Below are 15,528 nucleotides of genomic sequence, written 5' to 3' on the forward strand. Positions count from 1 at the left end.
TTTTTAACAGGAATGAAAGCGAGGCTAAGATGGTTGACATTCATCTCTTCACGTTCAAATTATGTTAATTTACAAGACCATTTTCAACACTATTCTACTGTATTTATGTATTACAGTTTTGTACTATGGACAGTATGTAATGCATTGTGGGCTAGTCCATTTGAAGCAATAGTGCTGAACGGGTGTTTCACAGTGAATACAGGAGTTTGAGTAGCGAGAAGAAGTCTTCGCCTATTCATGTTTGAGGCACTCATAACAGGAATATATCAGGTGGCCTAGTAGTTAACAACACAAAAAAAATAAATAAAAAAAAATAATACAAAAACCAACACCTACATACTGCCCTATCATAATAAAAGGCAAAAACGGCAAAAAAAAAAAATCTTTTATCTAATGCTGGTTAAGCTCCATTCCCATGCAGAATAGAATCAGCATCTTTTAAGCCATTACATCAACATCTCTCATTATAGACGTGGGGGAACAGATCCTGACATCTGGATTGTTTGCTGTCGGATTCTGTTCCCCCCATGTTTCTTACACAATGAGGTTCTAATTTTTACAAAACCAACCCCTTCTAGCTGGTGCTGATAGTCTCGTGGTTAGCAAGATGACAAATAACACTGTTATACTTCAGGTGACTGGAGTTCCAGTCCAGGCTTGTGATATTTTTCTGATCCCGTACCCCTCTCTCGCTTTAACTCTTTGGTTCCTGTCTACATACTATCCTATCAAAATAAAAGACAAAAACACCCAAAAATTAAATGTTTAATCTGATGCTGGTTAAGCTCCATCTACATACAGAATAGAACCAGAATCTTATAAGCCACTACATCAACATCTCTCATCATGGGGGTGGGGGAATGGATTCTGACAGCTGGATTGTTTGCTGTCGGATTCCGTTCCCACCATGTTTCTTACACAAGGAGGTTCTAATCATTTTCAAACGGATGCTGGTTAAGCTCCATGCACATACAGGACAGAATCAGCATCTTTTAAATCACTAAATCAACATCTCTCATCATGGGGGTGGGGGAACGGATTCTGACATCTGAATTGTTTGCCGTCGGATTCCGTTCTCACCTTATTTCTTACACAATGAGGTTCTAATATTAACAAAACCAATGCCTTCTAGCTGGTGCTGATAGCCTCGTGGTTAGCAAGTTGACATATAACGCTGTTATACTTCAGGTGGCCCGAGTTTGAGTCAAGGCTTATGAACTTTCCTTGATTCCAATCCTCTCTCTCACTTTTCCTCTTCGGTTCCTGTCTACATACTGTCATAATAAAATACAAAAACAGCAAAAAATAAATCATTAATCTCATTCTGGTTAAGTTCCATTCCCATGCAGAATAGAATCAGCATATTTTAAGCCACTACATCAACATCTCTCATTATAGACGTCGGGGAACGGATCCTGACATCTGGATTGTTTGCTGTCGGATTCTGTTCACACCTGGTTTCTTACACAATGAGGTTCTAACATTTACAAAACCAACACCTTCTAGTTGATGCCGATAGCCTCGTGGTAAGCACGTTGACATGTAATACTGTTATACTTCAGGTGACCTGAGTTCGAGTCCAGGCTTGTGAATTTTCCCTGATCCCATATCCCTTTCCCTCTTTGCTTCCTGTCCTATACTATTCTATCATAATAAAAGGCAAAAACACCAAAAAATTTATCTTTAATCTGATGCTGGTTAATATCAGAGCTTCATGGAATGATCATTTTCAAGTCCTGTGCCCCTTTGTTTAAATAGCAAATGCATTTGCGCTCATTTGTGCGCCCCTGGGCGTACTGGTCTGAAAACGAGGTGTGTTCGGGCGCATTGTTGGCGTGTTGCTATTTTGAGGCAAGTGAAATAGACCGTGCCAGTGACCAACAAAAACCTGGTCTAAAGTCAATGGCGCAATATTTTGTTTGTTATTTAAAGAGCACGTTAATAATATGCACCTATAGGCGGGTCTTTAACCTCGCACTCAAGGAGAATCCTTTTCCTCGCTAGAGAAGCGTTCAGTTTTTCCGCTTGCAAATTCCGCCATATAAATAGCAAATCTGCCATGGCGCGAGCACAACTAGCTTTTAAAGTGAATGGGAGATGAGACTCTGATTGGTTTATTGCATGTTACGCCGAAAACGCACCCATTACACCCAGCCTACCATTTTACCCGTCGTTAAACTTGCAAAAGTGGATTCGGACACATCCTAACTGCACTTGTGCCGTGAACTTTAGACCATGCGCTTAGATCGATAAAATAGGGCCTTTTGTATTAATGCAGTGGTGGCAATGGACTAAATTCACATTTTAAGTCTTCGCCTAACCCTAAAAAAATATCTAATTTTATTAAAATATCAGAAATTTTACAATCTGACTTATTGCAAAGGTGGAATCCTATCACAGTACCATGCTTGAATTCACTGAGCTCTTCAGAACGACTCATTTTTTTCACAAATGTTTGTAAACCACAGAACCACAGCATAAATGGCTGCCCACTGTTCCGGGTGTGTATCACCGTTTGCAGTCTGTGTGTGTTCACTACTCACTACTCTGCTCCTAATGTGTGTGCACTAACTTGGATGGGTTAAACGCCGAGGTCAAATTCCATGTATGGGTTACCCCGTCACTTTTACTAATTAATGTACCCTCATAATCTATAATCAAAATAACTTCCCCTCCCTCTAGCAGCAGCATTTCCTCTATTCTCAGATTACGTGTTTGCAGGCATGAGGGCAGGACAACCTTTCACTCACATGACATCACAGCAATAGCAAACCACAACCATCCAAAGATCCAATCAATTCCCGATGCACAAAATCAAGTGCCACCCTACATTTGTTCTCGTTTGAAAAGCCATTTCACTCAGATATACATCACAAAAGGAAAGTAAACATCATGAAACTTCAGTTTCATGCTGACTTTAGATCACTGACAGCACAACTGTTGCAATATTGCTTATAAATAACAATAAAAAAAAAAAACCAAGAAGTCAGAATTGAGTAACTTGCATTTTATGCACAATATTGCTGGTTACTCTGACTAATTATTTTATTAATTATTTATTTTTTGCCACCAAAGAAAATAATTTCAAAGGAACTCAAAGCAGAATGAACTGTCACAGAGCAACACTACAGTGGTGTTTCCTTCCTGAATGAATCAGTGTTTTGAACTAATCGGTTGAGTGAATGATTTAAATGAATCACTCATAAAGACAGTCACTTTCAACTGACAGAAAGAATCAAGTCTACACCATTAAAATACAGAAACTAATAGTATGTCTTGAACATTCCAACATGGAGAAGCGGAGTGATACAAACAGTGTAAAGTTCCAGGGCTGCTGTTGGACTGTATATTAGTGCTCTTAGAACGTCGCTGCTTCGTTTCACCCAGTAACGTGCTCGGACCGATTCCCTTACCTGCCTTATTATATCGGCAGCTATAAGAGATTCAATCTTTAACTTAAAACAGATACATTCAAAGTATAGACAGTTGGAAAAGGGATAAAGAATGTAAAAAGTACAGAGAGATGGTGGAATGAAGGGATGGATGGAGGAATGGAGATATGCACACAGCTTGTCATAGCTCCAGGCACTGTGGCTTTGTGATGTGGGTTGAGCAATAACATTACTCATTTCACATTCCAAATTCTTACCCTGTGCCATCGTCCACCTCTCTCTCTATAACCCCCTCTCACTCACTCACTCACTCGCTCACTCCAATTTTTTTATTACATTGCTCCCTATCTTTTCAAATGAAAACACTCCTCTGAACTTCTGCAATTCTCTTTTTTTATTTCCTTTGATATTTCATTTGATGATGTTGTAGGGTGCAAAGCTAAACATAAGGTAGCAAATTCATAGAAATGTGTTCTTGCTCAAGGCAAAGGAGCTAAGCATCATTGTGTGTTCCAATAGGTAACGCATAAACCAGTAATCAATGTAAAACTATGTAAGCCATTATGGATAAAGGACATTTGCTAAGCAACAGAAAATAATATTTATGAAATATTTTACTATACATGACCTACTTGGATAGTTCACCCAAAAATGACAATTCTGTCATCCTTTACTCACCTTTTACTCACCCTCATCCAAAACCTGTATGACTTTCTTTAGCCTGTATGAACACAACATTTTAAGATGTTGTCCGTACAATGAAAGTTATTGTTGTTTTGTTTTGACATTTCTCAAAAATATATATTTTTTGTGTTCCAAAATCACAAAACAAGAATGCTCCTAAATAGAAATAGTTGATCATGTACAAATCACTGTCCCAGGCTGACCTGCAGGGTTTCATCTTGTCATCAGCCTGAAAATTAGATTTAATTTACTTCCAATTTATCAAAGAGCCAACTGGTATTTTTATGCTAAGTGTGTCTGTTTTCTGTCCAAACTGAAGATGGCAGATAAAGTGTCCTGTCCCCAGAGGGTAACAGACCTACCTGCTTGACCTCCCTGACCAAACACACCTCACACACACATTCTGATTAAATTAAAACACGATGGAATATTGAATATTTGAATACAGCAACACAAAGACAAACACACTTGCATATGCAAATGAAAAGAAAATGATAAGGATAAAAAAGAATAGACGCATCAAAGCCAGTCATTGAGGAACACACACACTCTCTCCCCCGTCGCAGCCTCTCTCTAGGGGATGTGTGCGTGAGAAGAAGGCTGTGGATGCTAGGCTTTGGGGAAATGAAGGCTTTAGGATTCATTATTAAACTAGTGCTGTATCATCCCTCACAGACCCCCTGCGGTTCACCAGCAGCATATTCATCTGCAGTTTGCTTGCTTCTGTGTGAAACCAATGTCAAACAGTAACTTATTCACATTAGCCATCTCTCTGCTGCACATTTTTCACTTCTTCATCCATATGCTCACTCACTCACTCTTTATCCCTCCCTTCTGTCTGAACTTTACCTTTCTCTCCTTGACATGCCCCAAGGGATAGAAATTCCTTTGTTGAAGCATGCGTGCATCTGTGTGTGTGTGTGTGTGTGTGTGTGTGTGTGTGCTTAGTCAACGAGGCTTAAGTTAACTGTTTTTAGACTTTGGTTTAGTACCAAATCAGCTTTTATTCACAAAGCCGCCACATGACGTGGCTGTTGTCTTGTAAACATGAATTCTCTGGCCTGCTTCACCTCCAACCTTTTTCTTTGTGTCTTTAATAAAGGTAAGTACTGATAAACAGTCATTAGACGAGGTCTGGGTTGAGGATCTGGGCAGACAGTGAAAGCACAGATCTGTTTGATGGAGCACAACTATTATTCTCATTACGTCTTAACAGAGAATGAGAGAGTCTTATTAGGGCTATTACCTCTACACACATCAAACACAGCAATACACGCATGCTTTAATGTTCAGACAATAAAGTAGTATGTATGTGTGCATTAGTTCTATGATGAGTCAGCTTATGGATATCACCAGACCCAGACGGTATCTGGAGACATTTTAGCCAGAATATTTAGCTATATTTAATATTTAATAAATGAACATTAAAGAGGCAGGTAAGGTGTTGAACTTCATGAATGATGGTCATTCCATCTCTGTGGAAATATTCACTGTAGTCAAACTACTCTTTTGAAGAGTTATCTGCTCTATAACCTACTGTATTAAAAAAGTAAACTGTATTGAAGATACTTAAAAAGAATTAATTTGTAAAACTATCAAATCATTTAATAATTTTGGTCTCAATAAAAACAATGAAGGCTTACAATCAATAAACAATTTCAATTAGTCTGTCAGTACCAAAATGTATACTGAATACAACAAAACACCATAATTCACAAAACTGAGTTGAAAACATACATAGGACAGGGACTAGAAATGGTAAATCTTTTGTGCACGCTACATATCAGAGTAAGGACCCTTTAGAATGAACCGATTTACTAGAATAAATGTGGATTTTTGGATGAGAGTAAGGACCATTGATCATAAACCAATTCACTAGAATGAATCGAACTTCCCAAAATAAAAGGACCATTTAGCATGAACCAAGAATGAGTCAGACTTCCCTGGCTATGAGAGCAGACCGTTATGAACTGATTCACTAGATTGAATTGCATGCCTAATACTGCATATGATAGTTAAGGACCATTAAAGGATACATAAAACAGTCCTCATTAAAGGATGCATACGTCTTTTTTCCCTATTGTGATGTATATCTGAGTGAAATGGCTTTTCAAACAAGAAAAAATGTAGGGCAGGACTTTATTTGTCTATCGGGAATTGATTGGATGGTTGAGTGGTTGTGGTTTGCTATTGCTGTGATCTCATGTGAGAGACAGCACACATCGAAGCTCAAGCGTGTTTGCTTGACGTGTGAAAAACCAATGAGGTTTATTCTTGTGTGTTACGCAGCACGTTTGAGCTTCCACAATCAAGCATGTACTGTTTAGCTTCTGTTTGTTTGTTGATCAATGTTTATATGCGAATAAAAGCCCAAATTCAATCTGTTCAAGCGATCGAATCTCTGGAGTAATTTGGACTAAACCTTTAATCATATGAATTTGTTTTGTGATCTCTTTATGAACTTTTTGAAGCGTCAAAGTGGTAGTTGTGTATTTGTAAATAGAGGGACAGAAATCTTTCAGATTTAATTTAAGATATCTTCATTTGTCGTTTCAAAGATGAACGAAAGCCTTACGGGTTTGGAGCGACAAGAGTGTGAGTGATTGGTGACAATTTTTTACAATTTTAACTATGAGAGGGATAGAGGACCGTTGAGGTGAGCCAGTTTGATTATTCTTTCAGCTCAGACATTAAACACTGCGATGGTTTCATAAAGCAGTTTATTACTGGAAATAGCTACACTATTATGAAAGCAAATAAACTACGAAGTCAAGACTCTCACTTGGCTCATGCCAGATTCCCCGTGTCCATTATTTAGGTTTTTGTGTGGGTGTGCATGTAGCATGGTAAATCATCATGTGCAAACTCAACTATTTGTATATGTTTTGGGTGAGTGAAATGAGTATGAGGCTCCGGTTGAGAGTAGTGACAGGAAAATACTGCAGGTCAGGATCCATCAGCTCCATGATTAGCTGTGATTTAACTAGAGAGCAGGTGCTTGCGTGCAGAGCTCTGGACAGGTGTGCGACCACAAACACAGAAAGAGAAAGAGAGAAAGCAAGAGACAGAAAGGTAATCTGTGTTTTAAAATTTAAGTTGAAGAGATAAATCTGTTGACAAATGTCATACACCATTTTTACAAATGTATTATTTTATTTGAATAGGATAAATTTGTTCTTAAATAAGTAAATAGGTCACAATATAAAAAAAGGAGTAAATGCATCTGTATTTCAGGCTAAAGCTTTTAAAAGAAGCATTGTCTTAAATATCTAGTAAGAAAAAAAAAAAACATCTTAGTATTTAATTTCCCCCATAGACCAGGTGAGGTAGTAGAAAAAATCCCTGGCGTGAAATCACAAAGTGAAACAGTACACTGTTAAAGCTATGACAACACAAACAAACACATAGACTCCAGGTTGACAGAGGTTTCATTATGGATGTCTATGCTATAAATGTTGTCATTTCAGCAATTGCAGCAGAGAAACACAGGCATAAGACACTTGCATGCACATACACTCAGAAAGGGAACAATCTCATTTGGATTTTCACGGCCACCGTTGGGGTTTCAGGTATTTGCATATGCTGACTCTGTGTGAAAACTCTCTTTCTTTAGTCTCTTTCATAGAAAATGGATCGATTACTGGTCAAAACTTTGATACAATATGCATATGAATTTCAAGTAGTCAGTGAAACCCTTTTACAGCAAATGTTTTACACATTACAAACACTTCAGCCGAATGGCATGCCACTGAATGCTTGGACTTTCTTGCACTTGATTGATGTGGCCAATTTTACTGTAGTTTTCTCCCTTCCCAGAAAAACCATGCACACACGCACGCACGCACGCGCACACACACACACACACACACACACACACACACACACACACACACACACACACACACACACACACACACACACACACACACGTACATACAAGTAGGCACGTACAAGCTCACATTCTCATACTTTCAATTCAGATTTCTGTTGTTAAGTGAAGAAAAGCATGTGATGTTTTAACCGAAAATATTTTTGAGTAATACTTTGCATCTGAAGGTTAAAATGTGCCTTTGTGCATGTGCACCAATACAACTGATTTTTTTAATTTTCACTCTTGTTTGGTCTCTTTCACAATGTAATTTGCAAATTTGTGTTTTTTTTTTTTTTGTATCTAAAACGTTGTTGTTCCTAGTTGCTTACTAGGAATTAAAAAATCTCTGTAACAAATGCCTCTCTATTGGGAATCCAGCCAACTTTAGACTCAGGCACATCCTGGAGAAAAAGCACTGTTATTTTCTCTGATTGGTAATGGGCTAATACGGGACTGGAATGGACTTTATCAAAGGCTTCACACACATGAAAGGGCTTGCAGACTTTATAGGGCAGAGAGCTTTGCTTACTAGGGAAGGAGATGTTTTTCTTTGTTCTGGATGGGATATACTCACTATCATTGCCCTTGATGGGATAGCAAAGACTACACACTCAGAAGCCCAGATGTTTGCACATACTGTTTGCAGCTGTAGGGAGAGGTTACGTTTGGGTCATGCTGTAATGACACACATTGTTATGGTCGATCCCTAATGCTTGTGTTTTACACATACTTCTGCATAGAAAAGCGGGATATCATGCAGCAATGTGTAAAAATTAAACAAAAAAAGTGTAATTGCATGAATGCAATGTAATAAGTGTACTTGAAATTGGTACAGCAGTCTAATTGCAATAAATACATTCCTATCTATACCAGATACAGCCATTTAATGGCCATTCAAGATTTAAAACATAACATTTCTGATTATATAACTTGCTCTAACATTCATTAAAAGTCTATGAAAGCAGACTGTGTCCAAGTAAATTTCCAGTTTATCAACATAACCCCACCCCCCACCCCACCCATTTGTAATATATCTGTGAAGCATGACAACACAACTACCATAGCAGACACATAGTACTTTCTTCCTCACAAATAAAAGACTACAATAATATTCACAAATAAATGCAATCATAAGTGCTTCATACTTTCAGTATATTTTGAAGCCATATGTGGACTCTCAGAGCAATAGAGAGATATACAGTTTAGGCAGGTAGAGAGACAAGCAGTCAGAATTCTAAGTGAGCAGACCGCCATCTCACTTATTAGTTTGAGTATAACTAAATGTCGCAGATCACTAGTCCATTGACAGAAGCGTGTGTGCAACACAGACTGTTCAAAAGGCAGCCTTCCCAGAGAGGTTGGTTTAGCACTGCAGAAAAAAAGAGTAGACTGGTTCAATTCAAACCTCCACTTCTTGCGAGATGCTGGGAAACACATGGAATGTCCTATTTTGTAGAAGAACTGTTGTAGGACAGACGTAAGCAGCTGCTTGTATACTCTTGTTCAGGTGCTGATTGGTCAGATTAAATGAAAATGTTCATCCCGAACTTTAGTTAGGAACTCCATGTGGGAGCCCAGACGCTCGTCCATTTAGCCATCTCATCTAAGCCATTCTAAATCAGGTAAGACTGGCACATCATCCTTAAAATTTCCCCTTAGCACAACCTGGATCACAACATCCAAACCCTTCCAAATCTCTCATTAGATGACTAGTAGATGCATCCTCAACCTTCCTCACTTTCCGCTTCTTCCTCTCAGTCTCCTTGCATGGTCTGTCAATGTTTCTTGCAGGTGTAGACCTCCTCCTCTCTGAGGCAGGTTTGACACTCGACGTGACAGCACCAGCGGACCTGGCAGTGGCAGGAGAGGGTGGTGAGGTGGAGGGCCGTGTTGTAGCCTCGTCCACAGCACAGGCTGCTGCAGCTGGTGTCCTTGGAGCACGGTCTGCCAGCCGTCCCAGGCGAGTAGCGTGATGGCCTGCAGAAGCTGGGCGACTCCTCCAGAAATACCAGCTCAGTGGGCCGCGGACGGGGAACCGTGTTGCTGTGGCGACGAGGGCTCGCCAGCTCCGTCTCCCCCGTGGCGGAGTTAGTGACGCTGTGCACTCGAACGGCCGTGTCATAGCGGTACTTCAGCAGATGGCCTGTGTCTTGAAACGGGGAGAGCTGCTTCCAGCATGTCCTCACAGCACACGAACCGGAGACGCCATGACACTTACAAGTAGTCTTAAGTCCACTCTTCACTGCCTGAGAGGTAAAGAAAGACAGAGGTGGAGACATGAACATAGTATGCCAAATACAACACTACGATCCTGTGAAAATGAAATGAAAGAGAGGATTGATAAAGATTAGATATGGGATACTGAAAGTTAGTCCCACTTTTTGATTGGCCAAGACCCTTTCCCTGTGAATATTTGGAGGTAAAGAAGATTTTAAACAATTTATTCCTATGCAACTATTAACACTTCGGTGATTGTGGCAAAAAAAAAATTTGCACAATGATGAAACGTGCCATCAAATAAGATATAAACATTGATTGTTGTTGCTTTATTAGACAAGATAAAAAAATTAAAATAAACATTCTCCTTAATCCTTATCCAGTAAATCAAGAAAACTGAAAAAGTCATGGGGCCTATTGGGAATGCTGTTGTTGTGGACAATGGAGTCCAAAAGGTTGAGGGCCACTTAGGGGGTCATATTAATATATTGGTATTGATTATCTCCCCAAAAGTGGAAAGGGAGATGATCATATACTTTTCTAAAAGTGGTATGCTCCTATCAACACATTTCCATTTTTGTTCTATTGCTCTTTCTCATTCTCTATCGTATTGTATCTCTGAGTTTAAGAGCCAAATCATATTATTTACTTGTTTACTGTTTATCTATTTCTCCTATTCAGGCTCCTCTCTTCATTTCACATATTGGGGAGGAGGCTGCAGAACAGATCAGTCTATCAAAAAGGGCCCAAGGGGAGATGGGGAGGTCAAATGGTCGATGGGGATGTTCCACCCTACATAGGTATGAGCTCCCACCCCAGGGCTACCTGAGAAATACAGAGAAGGAGAAGCGAGGAAATGGAGAGAATCTGAAAGGGGAGGGGATAACAAGACCTCAGCCACCTTTGCTTGTTTTTGTTAACCGCCATCTGTGGCCTGAGGTGTCAATTGTGGGAAACAACAAAACCGGAGACTGATAAGATAAGATCCGAGTTTGTCCAGCCGTTCTTTTCTAACTCTTTCTGTGAACCTCGTAAACCCTCCCCCTTTTTCGTTCCCTGTCTTTCCCTGAGGCTACCAGTCTCCTGGTAACAGGACTGTTTTGAGGGATGTTATGAGGATTTATGAAAGTCTGGGAGAGCAGCGGCGACGGCGGCAGCAGTGAGACTGGTAGAGCGGGAGGCATACAGTAGGTGGAAAAAATGCTTGTATATTACAGAGGCCTCCTCTCTGTATAATCGCCCTCATGGGGAGACCTCTAATTTTGAAAAGGGCCCCCACAGCAAGCGCTGTCATGCCTGGACCAGGGGAAGGAACACCTGGCTCCAGAGAGCTGGCCAATACCTGCTCACCTACCTGCCTCACCCCACTCGCTGAACTCTCCTTTGGGCTACAATGAACTAGGAGACTGCAACCCGCCAGCCAAGAGAGAACGTGAAGGCATGAGAGAAATTAACCCTTACAGATGTTCTCTTCTACAAGCTTTGGAGGAGATTGAAAGGTTCCCTTATCTCATAAAGCCATTATATCACTATCAAAAAGAATGAAAATACTCAATTGTTCTTCGACCATGCCAATACCAGTTTTTTGGACCATGTATACCATGACAATATTTTTTATATTTTGCATCTTACCCGGATGCCGACATTAATGTTGTGAGAGTCTATCTGGGCACGCAGGTCCTTGCTGACTCGTTTTTGCCCCAAGAACTTCTTGAGAAACTTGGTGCTGTATTTCAGATTGTCCCCGCATACGCCCCACTGCCAGGCCTCGCGGTGCTGCAGACCAGGAGAATCGTCGCAGGTGCAGCGCTCCATGCGTCCAGAACTGCACGCTTTGGCCAGCGCGTGAGACAAGGCTGCTGAGGACACCGCAAGCAGGAAGGCTGTCTCTTTAAAACCTGATGAAATTATGCATTTATTAATGAGCACTGTGCAAAAATACTTTAAATGAGTATTGTACTTTTTCCATATTAAAAAGTTTTACACTTAAATAAATGAATAGTACTTTTGAAAAAAAAATTTTTAAATGATGTAGGCCTACATTCAAAGGAGATGGCAATATTAGGAGCATAATAAAAGCTGTTTGATGTTACATGAAGTGGGTTGTATGGGGGGGGGGGGGGGGGGGGCTTAGCTATAAGACAAGCTAAATTTTAAGCACTTTATTGGAATTATTTAATATTAACAAATTAATAAATAAATAATGCATTTCTATAACAGCATTGGTAACTGGCAATATAAAGTGGAAATGAGTATAATAAATAGATGATAAATAGGCCAAATGTCCATTTATGAGCATATTTAATATGTCCGCAATAACATAGAGATAGGCTACTGGATCTTTGTTTTTGGAAGTAAATTTCCAGGACCACGTTCATTATTTAAAACTCACTTCATCTAGTTTGAGCAACCCACCCATATCGTGCCTCGCTAATGGCGTTCTCTAACATCATAACCTACATCTTTTCCCATTTAGTTTCCCAAGTGTTAGGTGCAGCGTTGTGTCATGATCCTTTAACCATAATCCCCCCTTGCAACATCCTCGTATTATTGTTTGCTTAGATCAGAGCTGAGACAAGGCGTGTATTTTGATCCAATTAATTATTATTTTGACTAGGTTTTCTGTCAGATTAAAGCGCGCGATCACGCCGCCCTTTTCCTCTGAGAACTGGGCGCTTTTCCGCGAGATAAAAATACTTCAACTGGCCCCGCGAGGCCTCACCGCACAGGGATTCCGCGCTTCCCAACTCCCTAATTACCAGCGAACTGACCTACGCTTGGCTTTAACATTCACATCCTGCACATTACGCACATGTCCGTTTGGAAACAGGCACCTCATGGAGGTTTCTGCATAGTTGTTAATACTAAAACATTTCCTTTTCTGACATATAAGTAGCATTGACTAATTTAAGACTACCAAACAACAAATTGTAAAATTGTGTTTTGTGGGATTTTAATTCACATTATTGGCTGTTTCTTTTTTGTGCCTTTATGAAAGTGCAAACGACTTTAACAATAAAAAGCTGATCCCAGTTACTACGTGTTAGTTTTTTCCCCAGCAGTTATGCCTACTTTTTCTATAACTTATGTCTTAATCTTACTAATATATTTTTAATAAGCCTAATTTATTTATTATTTTGTTTTCTATCTATCTATCTATCTATCTATCTATCTATCTATCTATCTATCTATCTATCTATCTATCTATCTATCTATCTATCTATCTATCTATCTATCTATCTATCTATCTATCGTTTTTAATAGAATTTTAGTGGCCAAACAATTTTATTATTAAAAAAAAACTCCCTGTGATGGGAAAATTATGAACAGTTCCATAAACAACAACTTGTAATTGTATGACCTTGAACGAAAGGATAAAAATGACTAAAATAAAACAGGCCTATATTAAAATATTTACATAATTTGCCCTTAATAACACTTAATACTATTTGTTTCATATTTCACAAACACCTGGCAAATCTTACCTCGTTTTAAAAGGCTTCCTCGGCCATCCATACTACAGTTCCAGCGCTCGTTGCGGAACTGATAGCGGCACTCGAGGAGGCTGAGGCGGACAGATTCCCTCAGAGTCTCCGCCAGCCCCGGTTCCCGCCGGCACAATCGCTTTTGCCGGCGCGTTAAAGTCATCTGCTCGCATTGCTTCAGGTGCGCTTTACCGTTCGGAGGCTCGTTGGCAAATGGACCGGGCAGAAAAACCAAGGGCTCGCGACCTGTAAGCCTAACCATAACATACACAAAACAGTCACGAAAACTACAGTTCAGTTGAAACATTAATTTACTTTTAAGGATGTTAATTTTGATTAGTTCACACACACCCCGTCCATACAATTAGCCTTTAAGAACTTTTAAACTATCAGATAGGCTACACTGTAAAATATGTTAATCATCATGTTAAAATATTTACATTTGCCCTCCGCTGAGATGGAAAAATGGAATGTTAATAACACTAAATACTATTTGTTTCATAGTAATATAAAATATATATATTACTGTATTTGAGAAAAGGCTGCAAATTAACAAATTAGAATGAACTAGCGATGGCACGGGTGCTTTGAATATATGTTTAAATATCTGATTTGAATAGTCGTGACTCGAGTTTGAATAGAGAACGCACATAACTACACGTGGTCAGTAGTCTGAGTGCCCTTGGATTTTGGATACACTACTGTGGCGCTTAACAATCTTCAGTCAGCTCTCTTTTTTTACGTGTTTATAGGATTCTTAATATAAACACCAGTGGGGCAACGTCCTGTGAGCGTAAGCCAGAAAGATCTTAATGATCAGGTAGCGCGAGTGTCAGGACGCGGTGCCAAACCATCGGAAGACATCTGGATCCATACACTTCTCTGCTCAGTGCTCTCTATGGCAATAATCGGCCCGAACAACACACTATTTCGATATTTTAGACAAATCAATGTTTAAAAACAAATAAATACATCTAAAAATCGAAATCTAATGGTGTTACTGGTACCAATTTTGAAAGCAAGAAAAATGAGAGCAAGCCAAACAATTTCTTAGTTAAATAATTAATTTTAGAACATTTTAAAATACCACATTCTTTAAATAATTATTTCTGTCTGTATAGTGTGATTATTTGTAACAGACAGCCTGCAATTTAGATTTAAAACATGTTTGTTAAACATAATAAAACAATAAGGCATGCGTAATTGCGCATGGGATATCCAACATCACCAAATATCTCCACCTGTTGACACCACTTCAAATGGTTCAATTCCATGCCAAATATGTCAATAATGCACTCAGAGGCTGTTTCCAAGACTTTAGAGAAGATGGAAGATATAAAAGGCTCTGCTGACCCGAAATAGGCTGCTGCGTGGGAGAGAAGGATGCAGAGGGCAATAAGTCGCAGCGGACAGGCAGTCCTTGTAAGCCCGGTGCACATGATGACGGGTCGACGCTGCTCTTCATTGCGCTATCTGTCCTTGTTGAAATCCCAGCTGTGCTGGACAGAGCAACTTCTTAAAGGGGCAGAAACTCATTTCAGACCTTGGGAGGCGCGGTCCCGAGAGGGGTGAGGCATGAGCGCCGAACTTATTGGATCATCAGTCATTTACTCCGCCTATTGTGCCATGCAAGGAAACGACTCTTATTTCCCTACAGATTGGCAGGTGCGCTTCCCTGCTGAATGGTTCACATTTAGGCTATACTTAAAATCCCCCTTCTGATTATGGAAGACATGGATGGACAATTAATAAATCATCCAAGGCCAAAACAAATAGATTAGGTGATTAAACTAATAATGTTCAATTTCAATAATTATCAAGTCTTCTTCACGTATAGTTTGTCTGCTTTTGTAATACATATGAAAATAAATAGAGGAAA

At 39.6% G+C, this 15,528-nt stretch overlaps 1 protein-coding gene across 1 annotated transcript; it reads right to left on the reverse strand.

The window, feature by feature from the left end:
* Positions 1 to 8,918: 8,918 nt before the first annotated feature.
* On the reverse strand, positions 8,919 to 15,204 carry wnt9b (wingless-type MMTV integration site family, member 9B). The gene is made up of 4 exons (XM_082177311.1): positions 15,003 to 15,204; positions 13,650 to 13,903; positions 11,797 to 12,062; positions 8,919 to 10,193 (listed from the first exon to the last, which is right to left on the reverse strand). The coding sequence occupies exons 1-4, from the start codon at positions 15,086 to 15,088 to the stop codon at positions 9,723 to 9,725; spliced, it is 1,077 nt and encodes a 358-aa protein (XP_082033437.1). The 5' UTR covers positions 15,089 to 15,204; the 3' UTR covers positions 8,919 to 9,722.
* Between the last annotated feature and the right edge of the window lie 324 nt (positions 15,205 to 15,528).

This window comes from Leuciscus leuciscus (genome assembly GCF_965113295.1).
Source record: "Leuciscus leuciscus genome assembly, chromosome: 1".
NCBI classification, from domain to species: Eukaryota; Metazoa; Chordata; class Actinopteri; order Cypriniformes; family Leuciscidae; genus Leuciscus; species Leuciscus leuciscus.

Excerpts from the sequence above, each read along its gene's own strand:
- wnt9b (XM_082177311.1), bottom strand. The coding sequence starts at position 15,088 with ATGTGCACCGGGCTTACAAGGACTGCCTGTCCGCTGCGACTTATTGCC. Across the intron at positions 12,063-13,649 it reads AGGAAGCCTTTTAAAACGAG|GTTTTAAAGAGACAGCCTTC; the intron begins GTAAGATTTGCC and ends TAATTTCATCAG. Across the intron at positions 10,194-11,796 it reads ACATTAATGTCGGCATCCGG|GCAGTGAAGAGTGGACTTAA; the intron begins GTAAGATGCAAA and ends TTTACCTCTCAG.